The sequence below is a fragment of the Centroberyx affinis genome, unplaced genomic scaffold, assembly GCF_046629955.1.
Source record: "Centroberyx affinis isolate AG114_WGS23_722 - 3 ecotype Tasmania unplaced genomic scaffold, CSIRO-AGI_Caff_v1 ptg002815l_1, whole genome shotgun sequence".
Lineage (NCBI taxonomy): Eukaryota > Metazoa > Chordata > Actinopteri > Beryciformes > Berycidae > Centroberyx > Centroberyx affinis.
In genome coordinates, this window is record NW_027280959.1 from 143,469 (window position 1) to 168,563 (window position 25,095).

The window sequence follows — 25,095 nt, forward strand, 5'->3', positions numbered from 1 at the left end:
CACACACACACACACACGCACGCACATACACGCACGCACACAGAGCCTCCTTTGCAGGCTGCAGGTTCAACCATACTCATAGGCTGAACATGGCTACTGGTCGGACCCGGTAGGCTGCGACACCATAGCAACTCCCCTTGACCCCTCCCTCCCTCAGTATTCGCAGCATCACCCTTTACACTGCACATTCATATTTGGTCCTCCGGAAATATCCACAGCTCGGGTAAGCCAGTCCCTATGCAGCGAGTGTATGGGTGGAGTATAGTTTAAAATACAGTTTTAAAATGTATCGACAGCGTGTCCGGCGCATCCTACACTTGCCGTAAAAGCATAGCGTGAATAAATAGCAATACGCCGGTAAAGTTTGTCCTAAAGCTGCCGGGTTGCGCTCTCGGTGTCTCGAACCCTCGACTCTAAAATGGCTGGCTGTAGGTCCGAGGAGGCTCCGGTGCAAAGGGAAGGATCCGCTCCACACCGCGACCGTCTGTAAATATACATGTTTTTCTACAGCGAATGACGCGTTAGTGATGGCGTTGTCCCAGGTCCGAGTGTTGTCAATGCGCACACGCGCCATAATAATATTGGCATTTCGGACCTAGGACTGAGCATAATGGCGTCCTCCACGGACAGTGTTTCTCGATTTATCCTCAGACAGATATTAACCAAAGAGGAGGATGCGAAACAAAACGTTACATTTTAAATACCAGATGAATTCAAAATGTAACGTTTTATTCTCTAGGTAGCATGCGAATGATAAAAGTGAGAGAGGAAATGTTTAGCCTGCATCAGTCGGACCCGTCGCTATACTCTAGTGCGTTTATTCTGTGAATGATCGGCGACTCCGGGTAAGCAATTCGCCTAATTTATACAGCAGGATCATGAAAGGTAGCCTATGCAATTAACAGGACACGGTCTTCAGTTTAGGGGGGTCATAAGTCGCTCATTATTTCGGAAAGAGGAATTAGTAATGATACGGTTTTATTAGTAATAGCACATAACAGTATCACAGCCAGTAATAATTATAGGCTTATTGCACTAAACTTGACCAGAGACACTTGACCCCAATAATCACCACACACTGAGTTGTATGTTTCTCCCAACAACTCCTACATATTTATTTAATTCCCTTCAAATTATAACAGAGATTACGATCCTATTTTGTTTAATTAGCCTATACTGTTCATCTGTTACTCTCATTTGTTAATTTGTTTATTATTTTATCCCTATTTTACAGAAATATAAATAGGTATGCCCCAAAATGGATTCTCAGTTGGCTACAGTCCTGACCAGTGGCAGCTTGGATGTCCAAAATGGCAGCCAACGTGCAGAGGGCTCAGGGCCAGTGACAGAGTTTTTTGTGGACCCAAAGGAAAAAACCTCACCCACTACTCCACCAGGTAACCTCCAGCCATGCCCTCTCAAAGCAGTGAACTCGAGGCAAGATGCTCTATCAATCAATGGGGAAATGCCAGAGGTGGGCGGGACATCCAAGCCAGCCTCTCAGGAAAGGAGTGAGATTGGTGGATTCAAGCAGCCAATTACAGTCAAGACTGGAGTGCCTGTTTTGCGCAGCCAACCAATCAGAATCAAAATTGTTGTTCCTCCTCGGTGCAAAAGGCCAATCACAAACTCTACCATCAGCCTGACCAAAGACTTTTCTCACCCTCATTTCACCAGACCTGTTTTGGTCTCAACTGGGACCATGATCACAGAAAAAAGTACTAGCAAAATCCCAATAGCCACATTTTCATCTGTGAAGACTGAGCGGGAGACAAAGGAAGTTACGAGTCAAAAGACTGAAGAACCAAAAGTTGAATCATTCCATGAGATGGAAGCAGAGGAGAACGAGGAAAGGTGTAAAGAGAAAGATGTTACAGATGCTAATATCAACCATACTGTTGTTCCAGAAACGCCTTTTAACTCCAGTACTGATGCAACTCAAGTACAGATCCAACAAGGGATCAAAGAGGAAAGGACAGAGAGAGAATGGGGGACAAAGATTCCTCTCATTTCACAAGCAATGGACTTGAAGGCTTGTGCGAGTAAGGAGGTGGAAGAGGTAGGAACGGAGGAGCAGACAGAACCGCTGGACCTGAGTTTGCCTAAGAAAAGAGACAGTAAAGAGAGGAGGTATGGGCGCTTTATGGATGATTCTGAGAGCTCATTGATTATGGAGGTGGATGAGTTTGAGGGAGAAGGAGATAGAGATATAGTAGAAGAGGATGATGGTGACAATGAAAAAGAGGACTCTGCATTCCATATGAATGGCACCGATGCATTTGGAGGTTCTCTCCTGTCTCCCTCTTTCTTCTCTACCTCTGTCTTTACCTCCCTCCCTTCGATAGACTGTGACACTGAAAACCTACTTCTTATAGACGACCAGGGAATTCCTTATACTCTCAGTCCAGATGGACTCAAAGTGCCCCAAGTAGACGCTTCCAAGTCAGAGGACCCTCTCTCAGACCAGCCTGATTCAGCAGAGGCAGAGAGAAAGGCGTCGTCACATTTGGCCACGTTAGCAGGTCCCAACCTCAGCCAAAGTTTAGATAATGCACTGCACACGCTAAACGCACCTTCTGGTGATCTGTATCCCTCACCAGCCTCCACCACTGATTCACCGTCACTCGGTGTTGAGCGGTCAAAGGCCGCTGACCTCTTCACGAGCGCACAACTGATAAAGACCTTGGAGCCCTCTAAGGCCCCAGAGCCATGCATTAAAGCTGTTCATGAGGCTGGCGCTGCTCTGTCTCAGCCCTCTGGGATATCAGTCCCCAGCCAACCCATTCAGATCCTCACTAACCCCTCTACCAACACCCCTATTCTCCTTCTGTCCTCCTCTTCCTCGGCCCAGCTCTCCTCTGCTCCAGTGGGTCTCTCGCTTCCCCTTTCTGTCACTCAGAACTCACCGGGCGTCTCCACCCCTATGCTCCTCCTCCTTTCTTCTGTCCCCTCCTCCTCTGGTGAGTCTGTCTCTCCCCCCATTGCTGTCCTTGACCCCGCTACTGGTCAGTTGTCCCAGATCGCTGCGTCCTCAGCCTCGGTCTCACTTCCTTTGTCATCTGGTCAGGTCAGCACACTGGGGTCATCTCTGTCCACGCTCTCTCACCCTGTAATCAGACTGAGCCCCAATAACCCCCCTGTTATCCTGTCAGGAGTGAGTAACAGCATAAACCCCGCCCCTGTTCTCACCGCTCTCTCTGTCCCCTCGTCCACCCCCGCTCTCCAGACCAACAACCTTATTCCCTCTGGAGGAGCCGTTCACAATGCGACTCCCCTCATTCAGACCCAAACTAACTCTTCTGATTCAAACCCTGGAACTGAAGCCATATACACTGAAGAAGTCTCAAATGAAAACAACAAGCCATCGACTTATACAACAGCATCGTCATCCTCTCCACACCCACAGTCTGCTACTTTGACCTTTGACCCCTTAGGTCAGCCCAGCTCAGAGGCAGAAGACCGTTCCCCGGCCTCGGAGCCCAAGTTTGAGCCCTCTGACCTGCAGTCGGAACACGTACCGCTGGACGACCATCTCTACTTCTCCAACTCTGCGGCTCCTCCCTCCCCTCCCATCGGACCCATCCTCACCTCCGGCCAATTGGACTCCCTTGACCCACTGGATCCCCTCTCTCCAGCCTCGTCACCCAACTCCATGGGCCCCCGCAGGGTGCTGTACTGCCAGCTGTGCCCGCGGGTCTTCTTTTACCTCTCAGACCTCGAGCGCCATGCCATCACCCACTCGCAGAAGAAGCCTCACGTTTGCCAGCAGTGTGGCAAAGCCTTCAAACGCTCCAGCCATCTGCAGGTCAGTGCAAGCTAATCATTACGATAATTTGACTAGTGTAATACAAGTAATGACAGATGTCACATTGCACTAATTACCATCGTGATAACAGTTAATGAAAGCAATGTGTTACATTAGCACTGCCATGCAATCAAATGTTTACCATTTTCTTCAACAGAGACACAAGCACATTCACACCGGCCAGAGGAACTATGTGTGCCCCATCTGTGCCAAGCGCTTCAGGGAGGCGGGCGAGCTCCAGCGCCACCAACGGGTGCACACCGGAGAGAAACCCTACCAGTGCCAACTTTGCCACACGCGCTTCGCCGAGCGCAACACGCTACGTCGACACACCAAGCGCAAACACCCATACCACCAAGTAGCCATGGAGATGCTGAGCGAGAGAAGAGGTGGAGGAAGTAGAGGAGGTGGAGGAGACGGGGGAGGAGGCGGATCGGGAGTCCAGGAGGAGGAAGAGAGTGCAGAGTGGTACAGCTCCACTGTGTCCAACTTGGATAACTCAGAGTCTGAGATGGAAAGTTAGAGTTGTCTGCAGATAGACTCCAGAGTGAAGGGGAGGAGGAGATGAAGAGAGCTGGAAGCGAAGCGTCAGACAGGGTGAACGTACTGAACTCTGGCTCAGACTCTGATTCACATGCTTAGATACTAAATTTTCCTCTTCATTAAAACATATTTAATTAATATTCAAAGAAGGGAGCACTTGCAATATTTATTTCATTGTTTCTATGTTCATTTATTTATTATGAATGTATATTTTTCCATTCCATTTGATGGGCCAAAAATACAGCCTTCAGAGTCATACGCCATGTATTGTATTCCTTTTGAATTAGCTTTCCTGTATGAAAAGAAAACTTGAATGGTAGGGAAAGCTCATGCTTGAGATCCTGTTTTTTTTCTGTCAGTTAAAAATACTGAGTAGGTCGCTAACATGCCCCTAAAAAGAGACTATTGCATTCCCATATTATCCATGATGAATACCTAAAGTGCTCACAATAGAAGGATAACTTATTTACTCTGTAACAATTCTCTGCTCTAGTTGTATATTTATGAACAGAGAACTATTTGTAAGAGCTGCACTTCTGCACTATCTAATGTGAAAGATGTAATCTTTCTTACCGTCAGAGACACTGTGAGTCATTTGCACTTGGTTTATTTCAATTCAATATTCACTTTTTTTTATGTCGTGAATGAAAATGCTTTCTTTTTCTTTTGTTGCCTTCAAAGAGTGATTTTATGTATTTAATCCATATCATACAATGGTTTGACCAAAAGTTCTGAGTTATTCTAACATAAACACTATATATTCAAGTTTTTGATTAATGTGATTTTGTTAACTTATTTGAATTAAATTTTGCTGACTGTACATGAATCTGTATCATTCTTTTAATTTTCACTTTTAGCTCTCCTCGGAGTCTGTTTTATACAGAGGCTTAATGAATCAGTTATCAAAGAGTGGACTTGCATAAAGAGGTTTTGATCACATATAATTCTCCTCAGTTATGAACACTGGGGCCAGTATCCATCTCTCCCCTCTAATTTTAGCTGATTCACTGACTGGATTTCTTTTCTATATTAATCACCAAAGTAGAGACCAGAGTTTACACCAATCTCTGGGATCAAAAGTAGAAAAAAAAAAAAAGATACCTGATATATATCTGCTGGGCTTGCAACCTGACCAGTTGGACTGTCTCCAGGGAGTAATTGAGTTTGTAAGACAGCCCTCTGTTTTTTTCACTCCCTCAATTTTCTGGTCCATTTAAGCCACTGAGCCTAACAGGGCTAAGCTGACGATAAGTTATTAAATACTGTATCGCTCAAATGACCTGACTGGGTCCTCGCGGCTGTCCCATTCCTTATTGCAATGCTGCCCAGTGTGTGAATAGAGACACTTCAGCATGCTGAAAGGCCTGTGCTGTGCTCCATTGTATTAATCTGGCAAACTGACTTTTATTCAGGGCCAGTGGAAGGAGAGAGGTGTAGAGAGTGTCTGGAGCAGAGGTTAACCAAGCAGCCTGTCTGAGAATGCAGTATATGCTGCTGAAGGACAGGCATGCTCTGTGAAGTGAGGAGAAGGTGTATTTGCTATGGTAAAGAGGAGAAACAGATGTCTAATGTACATTTTACTTTTACTATTTCACCTTTAATTGCCTATATTCTAACTGTTGGTGCCTGTCACCCCTTTGCCAAACAGACCCATAGGGCTATAAAGAATTTATAGACTTATATAGCTTAGCTTATAAACACCACAGCAGAGTGCAGCAGACAGTATGATACTCTGTCTAGGCACTGTACCAATTAATCTTATTAAATTAATTTCCTCCTGTGCTATTCACAATCATGTCCCTCCACGTCTACACCATTAAAAATGAGCCCCTGACTAACAATTGCTCCTAACCTTCTATTGTAGAAACTCATTGAAGTGCTACCTGCTCAGAGTTAAGGCCACTTCGAGGTTTCCTTCATTAATTCAATGCTGTTCTGTTAGAAAAAAAGGATAAATTGACACAAAACAGACTCTAGTCCCCTAATTGACACCACTGGGCTGTTGCATCGCTGAGCTTACAAGGTCCTCAGTGCATGACAATGATGAATATTCAACTGGCCAAGTGTATGAGATCAGCAGTCCAGCTGGAGGTGTGTGTGTGTGTGTGTGTGTGTGTGTGTGTGCGTGCGCGTGCGTGCTCGCTTTGGTAACTATCCAGATTGGACAGAGCTTCAAAGTGAGGTGACTGACAGACAGATGGATGATGGACAGAGTGAGGACAGAGAGAGTGTGTGTATGTGTGTTTGAGACCGGTGTGTGTGTATGTGCGCTGGCGTTTGTGTCGCGTCAAGTAGAACGGGCAGCAGGCCTTCTGAGTGGCACAAGGCACATAGCCAAGTGATTGAAGTGATAAAGGTAGAGGAGGAGAGGCGAGAGGGATGAGAATAGATACCGTGATGAACGGCCAGGGAGAGGCAGGCAGATGTAATGAAGTGTGTTAGACTAGTATGTTTGTGAGTGTTTGTCTCTTTGATACACTGACAGTTTGACATGTTTGTTGAATATCCACTCTGTTCAGATCACAGGTTTTCCATTACTGTCATTGAAAGCCAAAATGATGGAAAGATAAACTGACCGTGGATGCTTTTTTGGTCCAACATGGCCATCATGGGCTGTCATTGCATACTGCAGCCATGTGAGGGCACACTTACTCTTATGATGTGCTGCATGTACTTACTCACCCCTCTCTCTCAGCACTCTCAAATGGTGGGTTAGGAGGGCTATTCATAAAGGGTGTAAGTCTACAGACAGCCAGTGTGGGGAGAGTTGGATTTATATTCTAACTTTAAAGGTATGACAGTGAAGGGGAAGATGTGAAGCCGCTTATGAAAACACATGCAGTTACATTTTCAGCCCACTCTAAGTGAATTAAGCTTTGTGAAGGGCCGAGCATGATTTTAGCTTGTGTTTTGTGTGCGATGGTGTATATTTGTATGTGTGAGAAGCGTGAGGCCAGAATTACAGAGAGAAATATGATATTGTATGAGGGAAAGGTTACCAGCGTGCAGCCTCCTCTCTCACCAGACACAGTGCAGGATTAACACTGTGAGTTTATGAGAGAGAGAGAGAGAGAGAGAGAGAGAGAGAGAGAGAGAGAGAGAGAGAGAGAGAGAGAGAGAGAGAGAGAGAGAGAGAGAGAGAGAGAGAGAGAGAGAGAGAGAGAGAGAGAGAGAGAGGGAGAGAGAGAGAGAGGGGTAGGGAGAGAGAGAAAGAAGGAGGGTAACAGGTGTTAATCAGAAAGGGAGTCCCGGCTCTAGGGGTGGGGGTGGTTGTGGTGGAGGAGGACAGGAGGGGCCTGCGGGGACAGACGGAGGAAAAAGCGATTACATCACCTTTCCCTCAATAATGTGCCATGCTGTCAGTGCTGCCAGTATTTTTTTTTTCTGTCTGTGTGTGTGTCACAGCCATTGACAGGGTGGGAGAAGAAAAGCTGTCAAAGGTGAGACCTTTAATGTAGGGCATGCACATTTTATGATGGTGAAAAACACGGAGACATACCCTGCAAATGACACCTACAGGAGCTGTCCATCTATTACCATGCATCAAATTAAGGTTCCCCTTTCATTTTGTGTTCCATTAGTTGTTCCATTTTGTTCCTTGGCAACCATAATTGGCCCATGCAGTGCTATCTCTCCTCTGTGCTCTCTGATTAGTGGGTCCCTACGTCAGTGTCTTTCTATCCACATCAGATAAAATGGCTGCAACCTCCTTTTCTCTTTTCCCTATCTGGTCCAGCTGTCTTCCTGTTCCTGTGGTTGCGACTTCCCCTGTTTCCCACCCTCCCTTCCTCTCCGCTTTCGCTGTCGCCTCAGCTCTGCCTCACCCTCTCTTTCCAGTCCTCTCCCCTCTCTCTCTGTCCTGCATCTCTTACCTCTCCTCCCCTCCCTCTCTGTGACCTGCTGAACCAGCACACACCGGCCTGTCTGTCAAATCGACGGAACAGGTGCTCCAGCTACGACCCCCCCGTTCCCCCTGTGCAGCCTACTGGCACACACACACACACACACACACACACACACACACACACACACACAGACACACACACACACATGCATGTAGGAACACATACATACACAGTGCATGCATACATACGTAAACACACAGTCACACAAACAAGGGCGGTTCGGACAGCAAGGTGAAACACGGGGTGATTCTTCATGGCACCAGTGCTGATACACATATGCTGACGAACACTGACTCACTGACCTGTGTCCTACGACTCTCTGTGTCTCACACACACACACACACACACACACACACACACACACACACACACACACACACACACACACACACACACTAGTAAATCACTTTAAAGAGAGTGACTCAAAGGTATTTTGACAGGAGCACATATACACTGAGCCTGCATTTCTATTGGAGTGCATCATTAGTTGTGAACCAGAACTACACCACAATCCATAGTCTGCTCTGCAGGCCCACACACACTCCTAGGCTTTTCTTTTTGCCATGCGACAGAGAAACAGTCACTTCATTAAGCCCACACTTTTCTATCCCTCAAAACCTGTGGCGATTCAGGCTCTAACTGCTAACATTAATGAGTTACATTAACTTCTGCTTTTTAGAAAGTCATATGTAAACACAAAAGCCCTTATTGTCGCCAAACCTGTTCATCAATCAGTCAGTCAACAGATGTCAGGGGTAGTGAATGGCTGCTCAGGGAGGGGAGGGGGAGATGGAGCCATGGAGGGGGGAGGGGTAGACTTTGACAGTCGCTCACAGTTGGCACCAAGGATCCAGGATGCTTTGGGGTGGACGGGGAGAGGGGCAGAGAGAGCGAGACAGAGGTAGAGAGAGAAGGATAGGGTGAGTTCTACCATAAGGGAAAGAAGGAACCACAGATCCTTTTCTCCTTGCGTTCACCTTTAGGAAACCTGACGAACTAACAAGTGTGGAAAGGAAAAAAAAGAAAGGATATGAAAAGAACATGAAAGAAAGAAATCGTCATTAAACGCACTACGAAGTTCTCTCTTCCCTCTCTTCCTCCATCTCGCACCTCTCTCAATTTAATCTTAAATCCACTCCAATTTCCCCCGAGGGACTTCATTCTCTCTTTTCCTGTAAGTATTCTCTTTCATTCTCTTACTTTTATTCTCAGGCTTGTTGCTGTTCTCAATGCTTTCTTGTGCCTCAATGCCCTACTGTGGAATAATGCCAGAGATGAAATTTCAATCAACTGTTTGTTATCTGATTGCAATAATGACTGAGTGGATGTCCTTTGGGCCAACAGGACTCTAATTTCATATTGTAAATAAGTGGGGTGTGTGCATTTATGGGGTTGGGAATAGTAAGAACACTATGGTGATTTAGTATGCATAGCCTCAGCTATTCCAAAGCATGTGTGTGTGTTTTTGTGTGCATGTGTGTGTGCCCCTTCCCTTCAAACAGGCTTCCTTTGGGTGTTCTGTGGCTGGCCAGTTCAAATCAATATTGTTAATAGGTGGTGTGTGTGTGCACTAACACAGTGTATGTAAATTTCCAGGTCTCTCTATTTTAGAGGCAGCTCCTCTTCTTTTAGTGTACTACACAGCCGAGTCCTGTCGTCACGGTGAAAATGTATTGTGTGGTAGGTGTTGTGACTCCATGTTTGTCCGTCACAATCAGTGTCCCCCGCGCACTTCAGCCCTGACGTCTGAGGATCTGTCGGGGCTCCTGTCTCTGTCACTCATGCAGCTCCGCTCTCCTCCTTCTCCTTCTCTCTCTCTCCTCTACCTCCTCGTTGTGTCTTTCTAAATGCCTCCTTGTCTGTTTTATTCTCTGTGTCGTTAGTTCTGTCTCTGTGGGTGGGCCGCTGCGACTCTCTGTGTGATTATGACAGGCTGCCTATAGGGAGGCCTGCTCTTGCCAGAGCAGCTCACCGCAGCGCTCAGCCTGCCTGTAGGTCTGAGAGGCTTTACGTCTCTATCTCTCCTTCTATTTATCTCAGCGTGCCTGTATCAATATCAGTTTGCGTCTGTCAATGGATTAACAAACATCTGTCTCTCTCTCTCTCTCTCTCTCTCGCTTTCTGCTCTTCCCTACATCCCCAACAGCGAGAGACAGAAAAGGAAGAGTCCATTCCTCCTGGTAGAGCAATACCAGGAATTTGCTCTTTCTCTCTGCCCTGCTCCCTCGTTCCCCACCCTCCTCTCCGACATGACGTTGCTGGCCTCCGAGAGGTCGCTTCTCATCCGGAACAAGTTCCGTTCAGGTGAGGATCTGCAAGCAGCCATTGCATTAGAGTCTCAACTCAAATGCCAATTAAGGAGAAAGGGATTTATTTTCCCACAACAGTGGCTAAACATCCCAGGCGTAATTGGCAACATTAGCATTAACATGTAGAGGTGAAGTGTTTGCGAAGGCTATTGGCTTGTCAATCATGTTGTCTATCATGTGATCAATAGAGTGAAGGTATTGATCATGGTGGATGGATTTAGTGATTGCTACCTGCAGACAGAGATGTCTTGAATAGACATGAAGACAGCTCAGCCCCAAGCTATAGATCTCTCCTGTGTGACGCTGTAACCAAGACATGGGTTGGTTTGTTAACAATGATGGTTAATAGGCAGTGGGCCTACGTGAGTCACATCTCTTCTCTTTATCAATTCTCCAACAGGAGAAATAAATCGGGAAATATCAGGGAAAATATTGCTCTGACACCAAGCAAAGTCTATCGTTTGTTATTACCAGGCTTGGGGAATGGGTTAGGGTTAGATGACAGTAATCTGATTCCAAAAAACTGCCAACTGTAATCTGTTGCGTGTTGTTCCTTATGTATCTGTGTGTGTGCAATTAAGTGTAGTGTTTGTTTTTTATTTTCTTCGCGTATCTTTTGTGGATAATTGATTGATACTGTACACTTGTAATTGGAGCAGCTTCAAATACTGTTAATAATGTAATGATAACATTGTGTGAGATATGTACACATATTAAAAAATACTGTTGTACAAGATAAAGTCGTCCTCCAATTAGGGTGGTGTGTGGGGGGGTAGGACAATAAAACAAACTAAAAAGAAGAAACAAAAAAAATGTAATCTGTTACAGTTGCTGAAATGCATAGTAATCAGATTACTGATCATTTTGAAAAAAAAGTATACTCATTGGATTACACTGGAATATGTTTGAAGGTTAAAGGGACATTGTCATTGTGAGACTAGAGTCACAAATTACAAAGAATTATTTATCATTGTAGGTAATAACAATATCCTAATCACAGTCTGTAAAGAAGTCTTGAGGGCAAAATCCAAGAGTAACTGAAAATAATAATTATAAATTACATTAGTAGTTGGACTAATCTAATATAATTATGCTCCTGATTAAAATTTTCAGGATGTTATCAGTATTTTCTGACAAATAACATTTTAAAGTAACCCTCCCATATCTCCATGAAGCAAGTTTTCCCTGCAAGTAGCAGCGGCTGCTGTTGTGGTCCCAGGCGGCTGTCATAAACGGCTGGTAAAATAGAAAGGCGGGGAAATGACATAGAGACAGTCCCTTAGGTGCATAAACACCTGCTGGGAAACGTGATTCTGTTGGGCAGCTGGTCTGTTTGAAATCATGTGCACATCCAGTAGGGTTACAGCCTTTTGTTAAAAAACTACTCAATGTCATCCACCTCCGATATGGAGGACATGATGCAGTTTGTTTGAGTTCATATTTATGGTATAATTGATTCCGGTGCAACACTTTGATCAGATTCCACAAAAGCATGCATGAATATGTTAATAATAATAACAATGTGTGTATGTGTGTGTGTGTGTGTGTGTGTGTGTGTGTGTGTGAGAGAGAGAGAGAGAGAGAGAGAGAGAGAGAGAGAGAGAGAGAGGATACCATGCTAATCCTTATGTTGGGTTAAGGTTCAAGATTCGGGCATGAGGCTGTGATATTGACTGTGCTGTAAATGTGTTTTGAAAAGGACTGAAAATCTGCTGGTATGCACACACACACACAAACACACACACACACACACACACACACAGTAATCGAACCCCCCAGCACACCTTTCCCAACCTGTTATGAAGACAGTGCACAGTGTGCTAAGTCACTTAGAATCTAGATTTCTAACGAGGTTAACTCTTATTTTGAGTTGTCCGAGACGGAGGAAAGGAGGAAGAATATAGTTAGCAGCACAAATGAGGATGAGGCGGGGCGGAGGGGATGTATGAGAGGCTGTGGAGAGAGAGGGACAGCTGAAGGGGGGATGGGGCCGACCAAAATAGACCTAGTGAGGGATAAATAGTTACTGCCCTCACTCTACACACACACCCCCACCCCCCCACCACCCCCCGCCCCCACCGTCCTTTCCCCTTCCCTCGTCAGGTCTCTCAGGTCTCAAACTCTCTGAACTGCATTATGGGGGAAGAGCTGGTCGTAATGGTCCCAGCCCTACCCCGCTTCACCTGTTGGGCTGTGCATGTGTGTACTGAATGTTTATGGGTGTGTGTGTGTGTGCTGTGTGTAGTTTGGTAGGCATACCAGAAGATATAATCTACAAAGACTGCAAAGTCATGGGGTAATATACAGTTACAAGACCATATCATATAGCAGTGATCATGCTGTCTTCCATTGCCCAACAGCTACCTTTCTATACCAATGTGAAATTGTTTTTTTGAAAGAAATCATTCTACAAATTGTTGGTTCTTTGGTACCAAGGAGAAATAAAATCTACAACGTATAGTTCCATCAGCACAACTTGTAATAATTCCTCATTTATTAACACAGCCAATTGAACCTCTCTTCTTGCTTTTCAGTCCTGCAGTTGAGGATTCAGAACCGGAGGCAGAATGAAATCAATGCAGACTCTGGTTAGTCTATTTGTATAATTATCATTGGGATTGATCTCTTCATGATATGACTGCATGCTGGATTTCATATTAATGATCTTCAGTTCACCTCTTTGCAATGAAAGAGTCCTGAGTCCAAATTCTCTCTTCACTAATATGCGCTAAAAAATCTGATAATACAGGAATCTATTTTCTATCTTCTAAATATTACATGTGTTTTTGAACAAATTCATTATGTAAATCACAAAAATAAGTAATAATCCAAATATACAATATGAAAACATGCCAAAAATATGAAATATATGCAGTATGAAATAGGTGGGAACAATATAAAAATATATAACAACAAGAAGCATATGGGAATATAACAAAACAGACATGTGAATTTACAGCAAATTTTCATGATATGCAAAATGTGCATCATATTCACATTAACATGTCTACAGAAGGTCATGCATATACACAGAAGGACATGTACATGTACGTGCATTGTAAAAAAAAACAACAACCTATACACCTTGTCAATGTATTCCATTTAGAGATGCAGGTATCATATTAAGAGGTTTTGCCAATGTAGGTATATAGGCTACATAAATCTCTGGATGAAGGTATTATATGTGCAAAAACATAACAATGTGTATTAGCGTCTGCTCTCAATATTGCTGCCGTTGCCAGATCATGACAAGAGGTAGCATATGGAAAGAAAATGTGTCGAATCGTATGTACAGATATACAGAAACACGTTCAGATGTGACAATCAGTGCAGCAGACGTTGTATAGAGTATTCCACAGTGTAGGGATCCAAAAAGCAAGCCAGGGAGGCTCCTTGACAGTCCAGGCACCCAGACAGGAAGCGTTGTACAGTCTGACGGCTGTCAACACAAAACAGCACCTAAGATGCTGTTGCATCTTGGGGGGATGAGGTCACCGCAGAGGGGCTTGGAGGTTGTCTAGTGTGGAGTTCAGTTTAGTCCTCATCCTCCCCTTTGCTACCACCTCTAGGCTGTTACAACAATACCATGATAACATGATTTCGGAATGAGATTTAAGAAAAAAAAAAAAAAAAAGCTATTCCTCCTTGCTCTACTGTGTTTTCATTGCATCTGACCGCATCTTGTCTGTCTCTTTAGGGTTGAAATCTACCTGTCCCTCTCAAAAAGGAGAGAAAGACCAGAGTGAAGCTCTGGTGAGTAACGTCCTGTTCCTCTCTGGTCAATGATACAACAGATTGTTCCACACCATAGATAACACACTGACCTTGTTGCAGTAAAAGCCAAGCTCCCATGTAAAACTTTTTCATTCATTGCTCCATGTGACGTTTTCATGAGTGTAAGCTATTGTATTTGGTAGAACACTCCAGGGCCAGAATTTTGGTTTACCACTGTTGCTTACATTGCTGCAAGAACATTCATTTGACGTGAATTGGCGTGAATTTCGTGAAATGGTTAGTTTAGATCAGTGTTTCCCCTGCCTCTGAATAGGTTGAGTGCTCTTCTCTGTGAGCAACCACCTAAAATAATTTAATTTATTGGTTTCATTAGATAGTCTTAGCACCAAAAGATCCGACTGTTGTTTCAAAAGCCTCACAAAAACATCTGGGGGAAACACTGGTGTAAATGAGTATTCCAATAGGATACATTGGCAATGGCAATTTGCCCTGAATGAACTGCAATATGATCCCTGCGCCCTGGTTGTTGGTTTGACCTGCTGTTTCCTGATGCAGTGTCTAACTGACGACGGCGCCACTCAGAAGTTGCCCCCTAGTGGTCTGAACACTGAAACTGCACAAGGTGATGACCTGCCTACAGTAATGTTGCTGTCTCTCTTTCTGTTTCTGTTCTGTATGCTCCCAGCAAAGCGCATAGTAACGCTATCCTGTGTGATTACAGTATTTCCCCATCTCTCTCTCTCTCTCTCCATTATATCTTATCTGTGCTGTCTAGTCCCCGCTCCTCCTTCCAGTCCCACTCCACCAATGTAGTTGTGTGAGAAAATGAAGTGTATAAATCTTGCAACAGGCTTGGTGTTTCATCAGCTGTCAATCAAATATAAATGCGGCCTTGTTGTACACTGTAACTCTCCACTCTAGGCAGCCTGCAAACATATCAGTGATTGACAGTACATGATAAGCCCGCCCATCCAGGGATCAGTATCCCCATTTTCTCCCATTACTTACATCTCTCTCTCTCTCTCTCTCTCCCTCTCTCTCTGCTCTATACCATCCTAACTTTTCTCTTTAATTTAAAAGACTACTGGTATTATAAACTCCTTTCTGTGATTTCCTACACAGTCCTGCACTGTAAAAAATGCTGCGTGAAAGTATGATTGTGTGCGTGTGTGTGTGTGCATGCTCACATCCAGGGGAATGCATCTCTCTAAAGGCAGCAGTGTTTACTATTTTTCGATGCCTCTGCTGGTTTGAACTGGGACTGATCGCCTATGGCAACAGTGCTGTGCATGCTCACATCACATATGTTCTGAAATCCTGTTGCTTCTCTCTCTCCAATCTTCTCCCTTCTTCCCTTTCTCTCTACTGATCTCCCATCTGTCCCCTGCTCTCTGCTTATCTGTACCCTTCCTCTCCCTCTCTCCCACCCACAGACAGGAGTGTGTGCGGGGCCCAGAGGCAGAAGAAGGCTCGCCAGGCGGAGGACCTCAATGAGAGGATCCAACGCCGGCCTGGATCCGTGGAGCAACAGCACGAACACACACTGCCCCCGGAGAACCGTGAGTCAACACACATCCGCATGCATGGGCACACACAGGCACACACACACATTTTTATTTCCCACCCCTCCTCCTTTGCTCCTCTTGTGACCTTACCTCCTTTCACTTTCAATTTCCTCAGGCCCTGTATCTTTCCCTCTCTCCACTGATGTCTTCGAAGATGACATCTCTTCCTGCTCCTCCTCGTCTACTGAGCAACAGGGGGTACACCAATCACCAGCCTTTTCTTCATTGCCAGGACTCTCAGGTGACCAATTACTGAGTGACTTTTCACCTGTGGGCCCGCCCCTGAACCACAGCCCCAGTCATGCTCAGGTAAGGAAAAGTGAGATTCAGTTTTGTTTAAGATTCATGTTTGCATCATGTTGGTAATAGGAAGAAAGTCTAGTGCCGACCAACTAATAAATTAATTCCCATCTATGACCTCAGTTGAACACATTAGATTTTCAAACTGAACTATGTTCACAAGTAAATGTTAACAGACTGATGAATTTATAAATAGCCTTATATGTCGACTCAGATATTCTCTTTTTCTTTGCTGCTTTCAGTCTGGTTTGGCGTTGCTCCCGGCAACCGAGGGCATCAGCCAACCTATGAGCGTAACACTGGGTGAATCAAACTCCATGGCAACGACTGGGAGACCGAATGGGATGTATTTGACCTCTCAGACCACACCCCTGCTGCCAAAGGTAATCTGGGGTTAGTCAAAGCAGTTAGGAAGCACAGTGCATACTGATGCTGTCTCATAAAAACATCACACCTAATTTAAAAGCGGTCGTTCTGTTCTGAATATTTTCATGACCCTTCATGAAGCTAATTCAAAACTCAAATAATAATGTTAAAAATGCAGTGGCATTATTCTGGAAAGACCATTATTTTAATTCCTTAGAAGTTTATTTCTGGAGATATGAGATTTTCATCCAGAGCAACATTTAGGTATATACACACATATCAGCACTGTAAGGGTCTTTAACCTTACAGGATGGTCACTCTTCCATTTTGTCAAGCACATTGCTCTATAAGCTTCTCTGCATTCATTACTGTCAATTTGCACTTCTGGGGGAGCTCAGTATTTGCCCTGTAGGTTAACACATTCACACTTGAGCAGCATGGCTGTATGTCAGAACTGGCACACACTGTCATCTGGAGGTTTGTGTGGCATGTTTGCATTTCATGTAAGAATTTGACCTTGACATGGATCATATTATGCCACACAAGGTGAAATGACCTGACATGACATTTTTTGTGTGTGACATTTTATTTGCCACTCGGTGTTCACAACTGGGCAAGAGCTCAGTATGGTTACAGTTTTAATAAATTTTGAATGATGTGTGTCCTTGCAGACAGCTCAGCCTCCCAGCCCCTCCTGTTCCTCCACCCTACCCTCCTCCCTCAACTTCAACCGTCTCCCCCGCCCACGGAAACCGCGGGACACCAAACCCAAGATGAGGAAACTCAAATACCACCAATACATTCCTCCAGACCAGAGAGGATCTGGGACTGCGGGTACCAACATGATGCTTTACTCTTCTACATCTATTCTAAACTTAATTTCATTTGTGTACTCATGGCTTACTGTTGTTGCTAGTTGTATTAATTAAGCCTAACCAATTGGCATTCCTTTCCCCAGCCAGCGGAGCCAAACAAAAGAGCCCCGTCGCGGCCCAGCCCATAGACCCGGCCTATTCCCGTCTCCTGAAGCAGCAGCAGGTCTTCCTCCAGCTGCAAATCCTCCAGAACCAGCAGCAACAGCAGCAGCAACAGCAACAGCAACAGCAACAGCAACAGCAACAGCAACAGAAAATACAACAACAGCAGCAACTACAGCAACTACAGCAACAGCAGCAACAGCAGCAACAGCCACAGCAGCAACAACAGCAACAGCTCATTGTTGTACCCAGGTATGCTGATAGTTTGCTGTTAGATATAGTGTCATGTAATCTACGCTGGAGACAACTATGTTTATCAACAAGCCGTAGGTCTTCATACAGTTAGGGTCAGCTAATGCTTCCCTCTTTCCTCCAGTGGAGATTGCAGCGACATTGTGAAATCGTCGGGAGCCATGCCCCAGAACCCCCAACCTGTCCCTGCCACAACAAACCACACCCCTGTGGACACAAGTCCCACGCACAAGCCCGAGCTTCTCCCTCCTAACCTTGTTGACCTAACGGTAAGAGAGGCAACTCTATCAAGCAAGAATGGCAGCAAAAAGCAGAAAATTTTCTGAGAACCGATAACTCTTAGCATGTAACTTGTGAGGAAGAGAAACTGATGACTGCCCTTTGCCCCTCCACCTCCACCCCTTCCCCTCCTTAGGTGTCAGAGTTGCGTCAGCAGCTGCGGAAGCGCGGCCTCCCTGTGTCTGGCACCAAGCCCGCCCTGTTGCAGCGTCTGCGCCCCTTCCAGCTGCCCCGCACCTGCCTAACCCCTGCCCCCCTCTGCCAGCTGGGTACCAGCCTGGAGCCCCTCACTACCTTGGTGCCCCCCAACCAGAGTCCCAGCTCCAGCTCCAGCTCTGGACCAGACTCACCCAGCAGCAGTCCAAACCAGCATATGTACATCCAGGACAGGGGAATTCCTAATGGGATTCTCAGCGGTGCCCCAAATGGAGTTCTGAGCGCTGTTCCAAATGGCTTCTCAAATGTTGCTTCGGTCAGTGTGACAGGTGAACAGTGCGGTGTGACCAGCGCTGTCTTCCTGGCTCCCGCCAGTACCGCCTCGGGAACCCCAAGCCCCAGTCTCCCCTTGTCCTCCTCCTCATCGCCCCTTCAGTGTGGCACCGCCTGGAGAACTGAACAGGAGCAGCAGCAACAGCAGCAGCAGGAGCTGAGTGTGGAGCTGGAGATGAGGGAGAGGATCAGGAGCAGACCCAGGGACCGCACCACTAACACCGGCAACGAGGTGAGGACAATGGGGCCTGGATGATGGGTCTGATGTGTTGGAGAACAGTTCATTTGATAAATGATAACAGGATGGCTGTTTTGCAGAACTATGATCAGTAATACCTTTTCCCCATTCCTCTCATCTGCCAGTCTTGTGGAGGACCCCTCCATCCCTTCCTGCAACAGGATCCAGGATGCCCAAGAGGGAAGCCAGAAACAGACGGACAGACAGAGGTCTTGTTTACCCAGGTAAATACACAAATAAATACACAGATAACTTACATAACCATACGTATAGGACCCCATTTAAAGGTACGCTGCAGTGCCTCAAATGTAAGAAAACTGCTGAAGCGTGTGACCTTACTTTCATCATCATCAACTCAGTTACCCCTGCTTTCCAATCAGGTGTTCAGCTGCCAGCCGTGTGATGCGATTGGCCAGGACTTTGAGCTGCCAGTGCAGATTACAGCAAGTCCTGTTCAAACCTCGCCCAGTGTTCGCAGCTTGGAGGAAGAACTACAGGAGGCAATCCAGAAAGCACAGGTTAGAGGCTGTAGATGAACAGGGAGACGTCACCATGACTTGTCCAAAAGTTCCTTTTGTTCAGTGAATGTACAGAGGGATTTATGTGTTTCTCCTGTCTCTCTGCATTAGATGGACCCTTGCCAGTCCATAGATGACATTCTGGCTGAGCCTATCACTTGTGTCGGTGAGTTTCTCATAATGAATCAAAAATACAACTTTTTTTGCTTTTTTTTTTACTCTTCTTCTTTCAGTGTCTTATCTCTTTCTTCTTCCTCTCTTCCAGACTCTGTCGATATCTCTGATCTGAAATCCCCTGCCCACTTAGCCCCTGGCCCTTCCCCTCCTCCCCAAGCGGATCAATCCCAGGCCTCCCAGCACCACTCGAAGGATGACAACTTCCTGTCCTCACCCCTATGCTCCTCTCTCCTGCTGGAGCTCCCGCCATCCCCTGCTGCGACAGCCCCCGGCCAAGTGGCCCCAGCCCCTCCCCCACCCCCCTTCTGTACTTCCCCTCTGTCATCCACGGGGAACGCACGGAAACGGCGGGCGGCGGCAATGTTTGACGCCGCTGACTGGCTTGAAACTCTGACGTCTGGCCTCCGCCCGCTCACCCCACCGACAGCTCCATTCGTTGAGACAGACTTCGGTCTGGATTCGGATCTGAATGTCACTCGAGTGTTGGATCTAATGATAGAGCAGTGGTGAGACTTGGCGATGTGTGCAAATGTGTGTTTGTACCTCCTGTATGTGTAGATGAGTGTGAATGTTGTATTTTTTTGTTGGTCATGAAAGGGGCAAAGTATATCAAGTACATCCCAATGAGGGCACAAGATTGTGAATAGAGGCCTTGTCCATCCATGCATCTATTCATGCATCCATCCATCCATCCATCCATCCATTAAACCCATCCATCCATCCATCCATTAAATCCATCCATTAAACCCATCCATCCATCCATCCATCCATCCATCCATCATTGCAGGTCACTGCAGGTATGGCTCCACGCAATGTCGAGAGCTGGATTCACTGCAGCGATCAGATCAAACATAGCTTTGATAGAGCAACTAGAGCACAAACACACACACACACACACACACACACACACATACACACACACACACACACCACAGGCCGCTGTTTAAAAGCACTTGGGCTGAGCCAGAAATGACAAACAAACAACGCATTTGTGGACTGACACACTCCACAGCACAATGTTTGCAGTGCGAAACAAAAGAAAACCTGGTGGCATATTAATTTAAACATGCTTCCTGGCTGCGCTGGGAGAATGTTGTTTCTGACTTATCTCCAAAACCCGTTGTCGGATTGGGTTGAGTGTGGCCCCCGGTGTTGACTCAGTCATTGAGTCCTAGCCATTCATAAAGCCCATTTAGAGTGTGTAAAAGCCAGACAGAGCACGCAGCTTGTGTGTGGCTTCAGACCTTAACCCTGGTGCCAGACACACAGTCGGCATGTAGAGGCAGAAAGCTGGCAGAAGCTACAAACATGCTGTGTGTGTTTATGTGTGTGTGCGCGCGCGCGTGTGTGTGTACCACATGTCTGACTGTGTGTGACTGTGCACACAAGGCTGCTTTTGTTTGTATGTGTTAACACACAAATGCTTCCATGTATATTTATCTGCAATATTGCCAGATGCACTTGTAGTTATTTGTTTGCGTACAATTAAGTGTGCCTGTCTGTGTATTGTATGGTTGATCTGTAATAGAGTACAAGTGAAAGACACAAGAAAAGGCTCTGAATTTCCGTGTCCACATTTCAGACCAGACATTTCATTGTAGTCTCATTGCCAGCAGTCAGTAAGTCCAGTGTAGTTATCCAGTGTAATCATCAGAACAACCAGACTACCTTGTTCAAGTCACTGTTCTCCAAGAGAGCAATCAGGCACCCGCCCCAAAAATAGTCCCCATACAAATGCACCAATCAGATAAGTGAGAGTTTCCTCATCATTGTGCAAAAACAGGTGGTCAGTTTGTTCCCTGATTAACCCCCAACAGTGTCTGGCCCACTGCTTGGTGCTTACCCTGCTACTAGCAATGCCAGATTTAGCACACTTAAAACCAAATGCCAAGGTCACACCTGTTCAGTTAGTGTTAATTAATTTCATAAATGTTTTATTTTCTGGTGTTAAATGTGCGCTCTGCATGTAAATAACAGATGCCACTATTTTTATTCACAGCAAATGCACTGTAGAGTTAGCCCAAAGCGAGATATTTGCAGAATATGGCATTGCTATTTCCTGAGACCACAGTCTCCTAACGTGTGAATCGACCAGGGGTTAGCTTGTCAGTACCAAGTTGAACTAGATACAGTAAATGCTGTGCATCTCCTCAATAATGATGACACTGTTCTTGCTTTCATGCTCTAAGTGATTGATGGATCATGCTGAGATGGGTACAACATTTGTTTGCATAATGCACTTTCAATGAGTTACGTTCATTCTGCATGCTACATTTCTACCTGCAATGCACATACTCAACCCTACTTAGCATAATAACGTAAGTATAATGACACAGATTTATCTCACAGGTTAGCTGTCATTAACATCTGCTGTACCAGATTATTGTAATTTAGATCCAAGATCTCATTTACATACAATTATGTTGTAACCCCAATTGGCCGCATGCCCCATCTATCATTCTGAAGAGCTCTGATTGGGTGTCATTCATAGAGGGAGGGAACATGTGTATTGTTTGTTTTCTCAACTGGTATCTGACCGGACACCTTTCTCCAAGACCATTATATGATGAAAAAACTGTGATTGTATTTTGTCCCTTGCTGTGTCTCTAAAGTATTAATGTGCTCAGTGCAATATGCTTTGTGTAAAGGGCACAGTCATTGGCAAATCTAAGGCCATACTTTGTTTATGTCATGTTGTTTGTACACTGTCCTTGCAGTATGGGTGCCAGCCAGTTTCTTGTTCTGATGATAAACCACTGTCTTACCAAACAAGACAGCCATGGTAAATTATTGGAAGAACATATCTGGTGCAGGCAAACCTTGAGCTCAATACTTTAGCTTTATGTTGAAGCATTTCATGTGCAGCGTTCACTGTAGAGACTATGAAAAATGCAGTCAAATGTGGATGGATGGCTATGATAATCATAGTGATCAATAAACATTTGCCTCCTGCACAAAAAAATTGATAGGCAGGAGAGTAAGATGCTACCTCCTGTGACTTCCAGTGCTTCAGGCCTACACTAGTGTTTTCCTTGTTTCTCATTTAGTTTCCTAACACTGGTGCAGAGTTTCCTATTTCAGGACCTGTAACACCCCCGAGACAGTTTGACAATTCTCATTTAACCCAGGCTAAATACTTCAGTTTTAAACTGGGTTTGAAATTCACCTGACCTGGATTTAAAGCTGGTTAGGACAGAGGTCAGCTGAAAACACGAGGGTCTTACAGGTAACTGAGATTCTGTAGGCCACTTCTGCTGCTATAAATACCTGATTGTGAAAAGATGTCAAAGAGAAAATAAAATGTGTTTGATTTTATTTATTATTTAACTTATTCATGCAAAAATTATCAATCCCTGTCCAAAATGTATTTAAAAACATTAAGAAAATTAAAGTCTTAATAGATTTGCTATGTGGTTACTCTTTGTTTCTTTCGTTCAAGTTAAATGAACAAGCAGCTCATTGTTGTGTTATGGCCTGTTGAGAAGATCAACATGTAGATTGCTTTATGAGGAAAGATTAACTGATGGCCTATATATTACACAATCTGTTCCAAATTGTATCTTATTCAGCCAATCAAATATTTATGGTCATAGATTAAATGAAATATTCATTCATACCAATAAATGCTATTTAAATGTCATCAAACAGTCATGACTTCCTCATATCTTGATTGTGTATCCTCAGAATGATAAAGTAGCTATAGGAACAGTAATGTAGTGGTAAATAAAAAGGTGGGTAAACTATGACCTCCTGTCAGTGATCATCATAGGGCAAACAACGACCAATAGAAGCAGGTACAGCACCGGGTCCCTACCTGACTCCACGTTGTTGAAACACGCATGCGCGACTTTTCCATACGTGGGCTTGTGGCGGTGTGCCAATTAGAAGTTGCTCAATGTAGCCTATAGAAATGGCTGTCATGTCTGTCATTTGGCGATCCAAAAAGACCATTATTATCAATCTGACACAGTCTCCCGCTGTAAAAATGAAAGTTAAACTTAAAATTCCACAATTCGCTCCAAACCCGTCTGTGTAGGCTAACGGGATTTGTAAACAGTAACATGTTTTAATCGGAGATGTGTTAAATTGCTCAACAGTCAGAGAGTTAACATGAGCGCAGTGAAAATACATATTATTCCTGTTTTACCACTGGATTCCGCCGGACACGGCTGTAACTGTAGGTAAGTAATTAATCATATTGAAATAGGAGTCTCCTATAGCCTGTGTCAGAGCACTTCAGTCCATTTTCCATGCGACATTTTCTGCCACAGCAGCTGTTTTAGGGCACAGGACCAGTGGTGGAAAGTAACTAAGTACATTTACTCAAGTACTGTACTTAAGTACAATTTTGAGGTACTTGTACTTTACTTGAGTATTTCCATTTTATGCTACTTTGTACTTATACTCCAATACATTTTAGAGGGAAATATTGTACTTTTTACTCCATTACATTTATTTCACAGCTATAGTTACTAGTTACTTTTCAGATCAGATTTAAAACATTTGATCATCTTTATAAAATAACTATAAAATAGCATTGTTATAGATTAGACTACCCAAAAGTATAGCTAAATTGTTAAGATTAGCTTCACGTTGACAACTTTAAAATGCTGCCAATACTTATGTACTTTTACTTAAGTAAGAATTTTCATGCAGGACTTTTACTTGTAATGGAGTATCTTTACATTGTTGTATTGCTACTTTTACTTAAGTAAAATATCTCAGTACTTCTTCCAACACTGCACAGGACATTTTCCAAGAGCCTGAATGTTGCCATAGCCTACTCATTGATTTTCAATAGGGACAAAGAATCTTCTGGAACCAACATGAAAAGAGGGTCCAGTACCATTTATGAAAGTCATGAGTCAAATGTTTCAGTTCCTGACAGACAATGTTCCCCACAGGCTGCATTCACAGTCCAGCTAAACTAGGCTTGTCTAGGTTAACTTCAATGACCCTATCCCCATATAACTTATATCACTATGATACTATTTGCCCCATAAATATTTATGTCATCCTAAAAATGCTTGTAGACTCTATTCCACAAATAAAAAGGTGGATAAACTGAGTTTAGGTGTGTTTACCCTCTGCTAGATCCCTGCATAAAAACATAAGAAATAATATGTTGATAAACAAAACCAATGACTCAAATATACTCTACATTCATAGAACTATTACTGAGCCACAGTTTATGTAAATGCGTATCCCTGAATAATCAGGCAGAGCTAAGTATGTCATTACTGATTGTGGCAGCTATTTCTCACTTGTTTTTATGCTAATGTACTGTAGTCTGATAAGCATTCCATGATTTTTGCATTTGTGTATATTCCTGCAAGTGGCATTTACCTACTGTAAATTTTAAAGGCAGAGAGCTCCAGCTGCTAGAGACTTGGCATAATGAAAATTGAACATGGACTCCTCATGTATCTGATGGATGAGTCAGGATATTTATATATTCCACTCTGATGTCTTGCCAAGGAACTCGTATTGCCTTCCAATGCAAGAAGATGCCTTCAGAGAGTTTTTCTTCTTTCCAATTCAGACTTGATGGATTGATACTTTTCTTCCTCTTCGGCGGTTAAGACACAGCTACTACAAATGAGCTACATATATAAAAGTAGGTTGGTTGATTAATTG

The 25,095-nt window shown here is 44.5% G+C and overlaps 2 protein-coding genes across 2 annotated transcripts; both read left to right on the plus strand.

Moving 5' to 3' along the window:
* Positions 1-308: 308 nt before the first annotated feature.
* On the plus strand, positions 309-5,051 carry LOC139658025 (uncharacterized). The gene is made up of 3 exons (XM_071536041.1): positions 309-486; positions 1,235-3,805; positions 3,963-5,051. Exons 2-3 carry the CDS (start codon positions 1,259-1,261, stop codon positions 4,326-4,328), a joined length of 2,913 nt encoding a protein of 970 aa, XP_071392142.1. The 5' UTR covers positions 309-486; positions 1,235-1,258; the 3' UTR covers positions 4,329-5,051.
* A 4,818-nt stretch (positions 5,052-9,869) lies between these two features.
* LOC139658005 (myocardin) lies at positions 9,870-19,968 on the plus strand. Its single transcript, XM_071536007.1, has 16 exons — positions 9,870-9,933; positions 10,400-10,557; positions 13,097-13,150; positions 14,260-14,315; positions 14,853-14,919; positions 15,731-15,856; positions 15,978-16,171; positions 16,405-16,545; positions 17,200-17,362; positions 17,487-17,663; positions 17,878-18,026; positions 18,173-18,757; positions 18,889-18,987; positions 19,144-19,281; positions 19,393-19,447; positions 19,547-19,968. Exons 2-16 carry the CDS (start codon positions 10,503-10,505, stop codon positions 19,966-19,968), a joined length of 2,481 nt encoding a protein of 826 aa, XP_071392108.1. The 5' UTR covers positions 9,870-9,933; positions 10,400-10,502.
* The last annotated feature ends 5,127 nt before the right edge of the window (positions 19,969-25,095 follow it).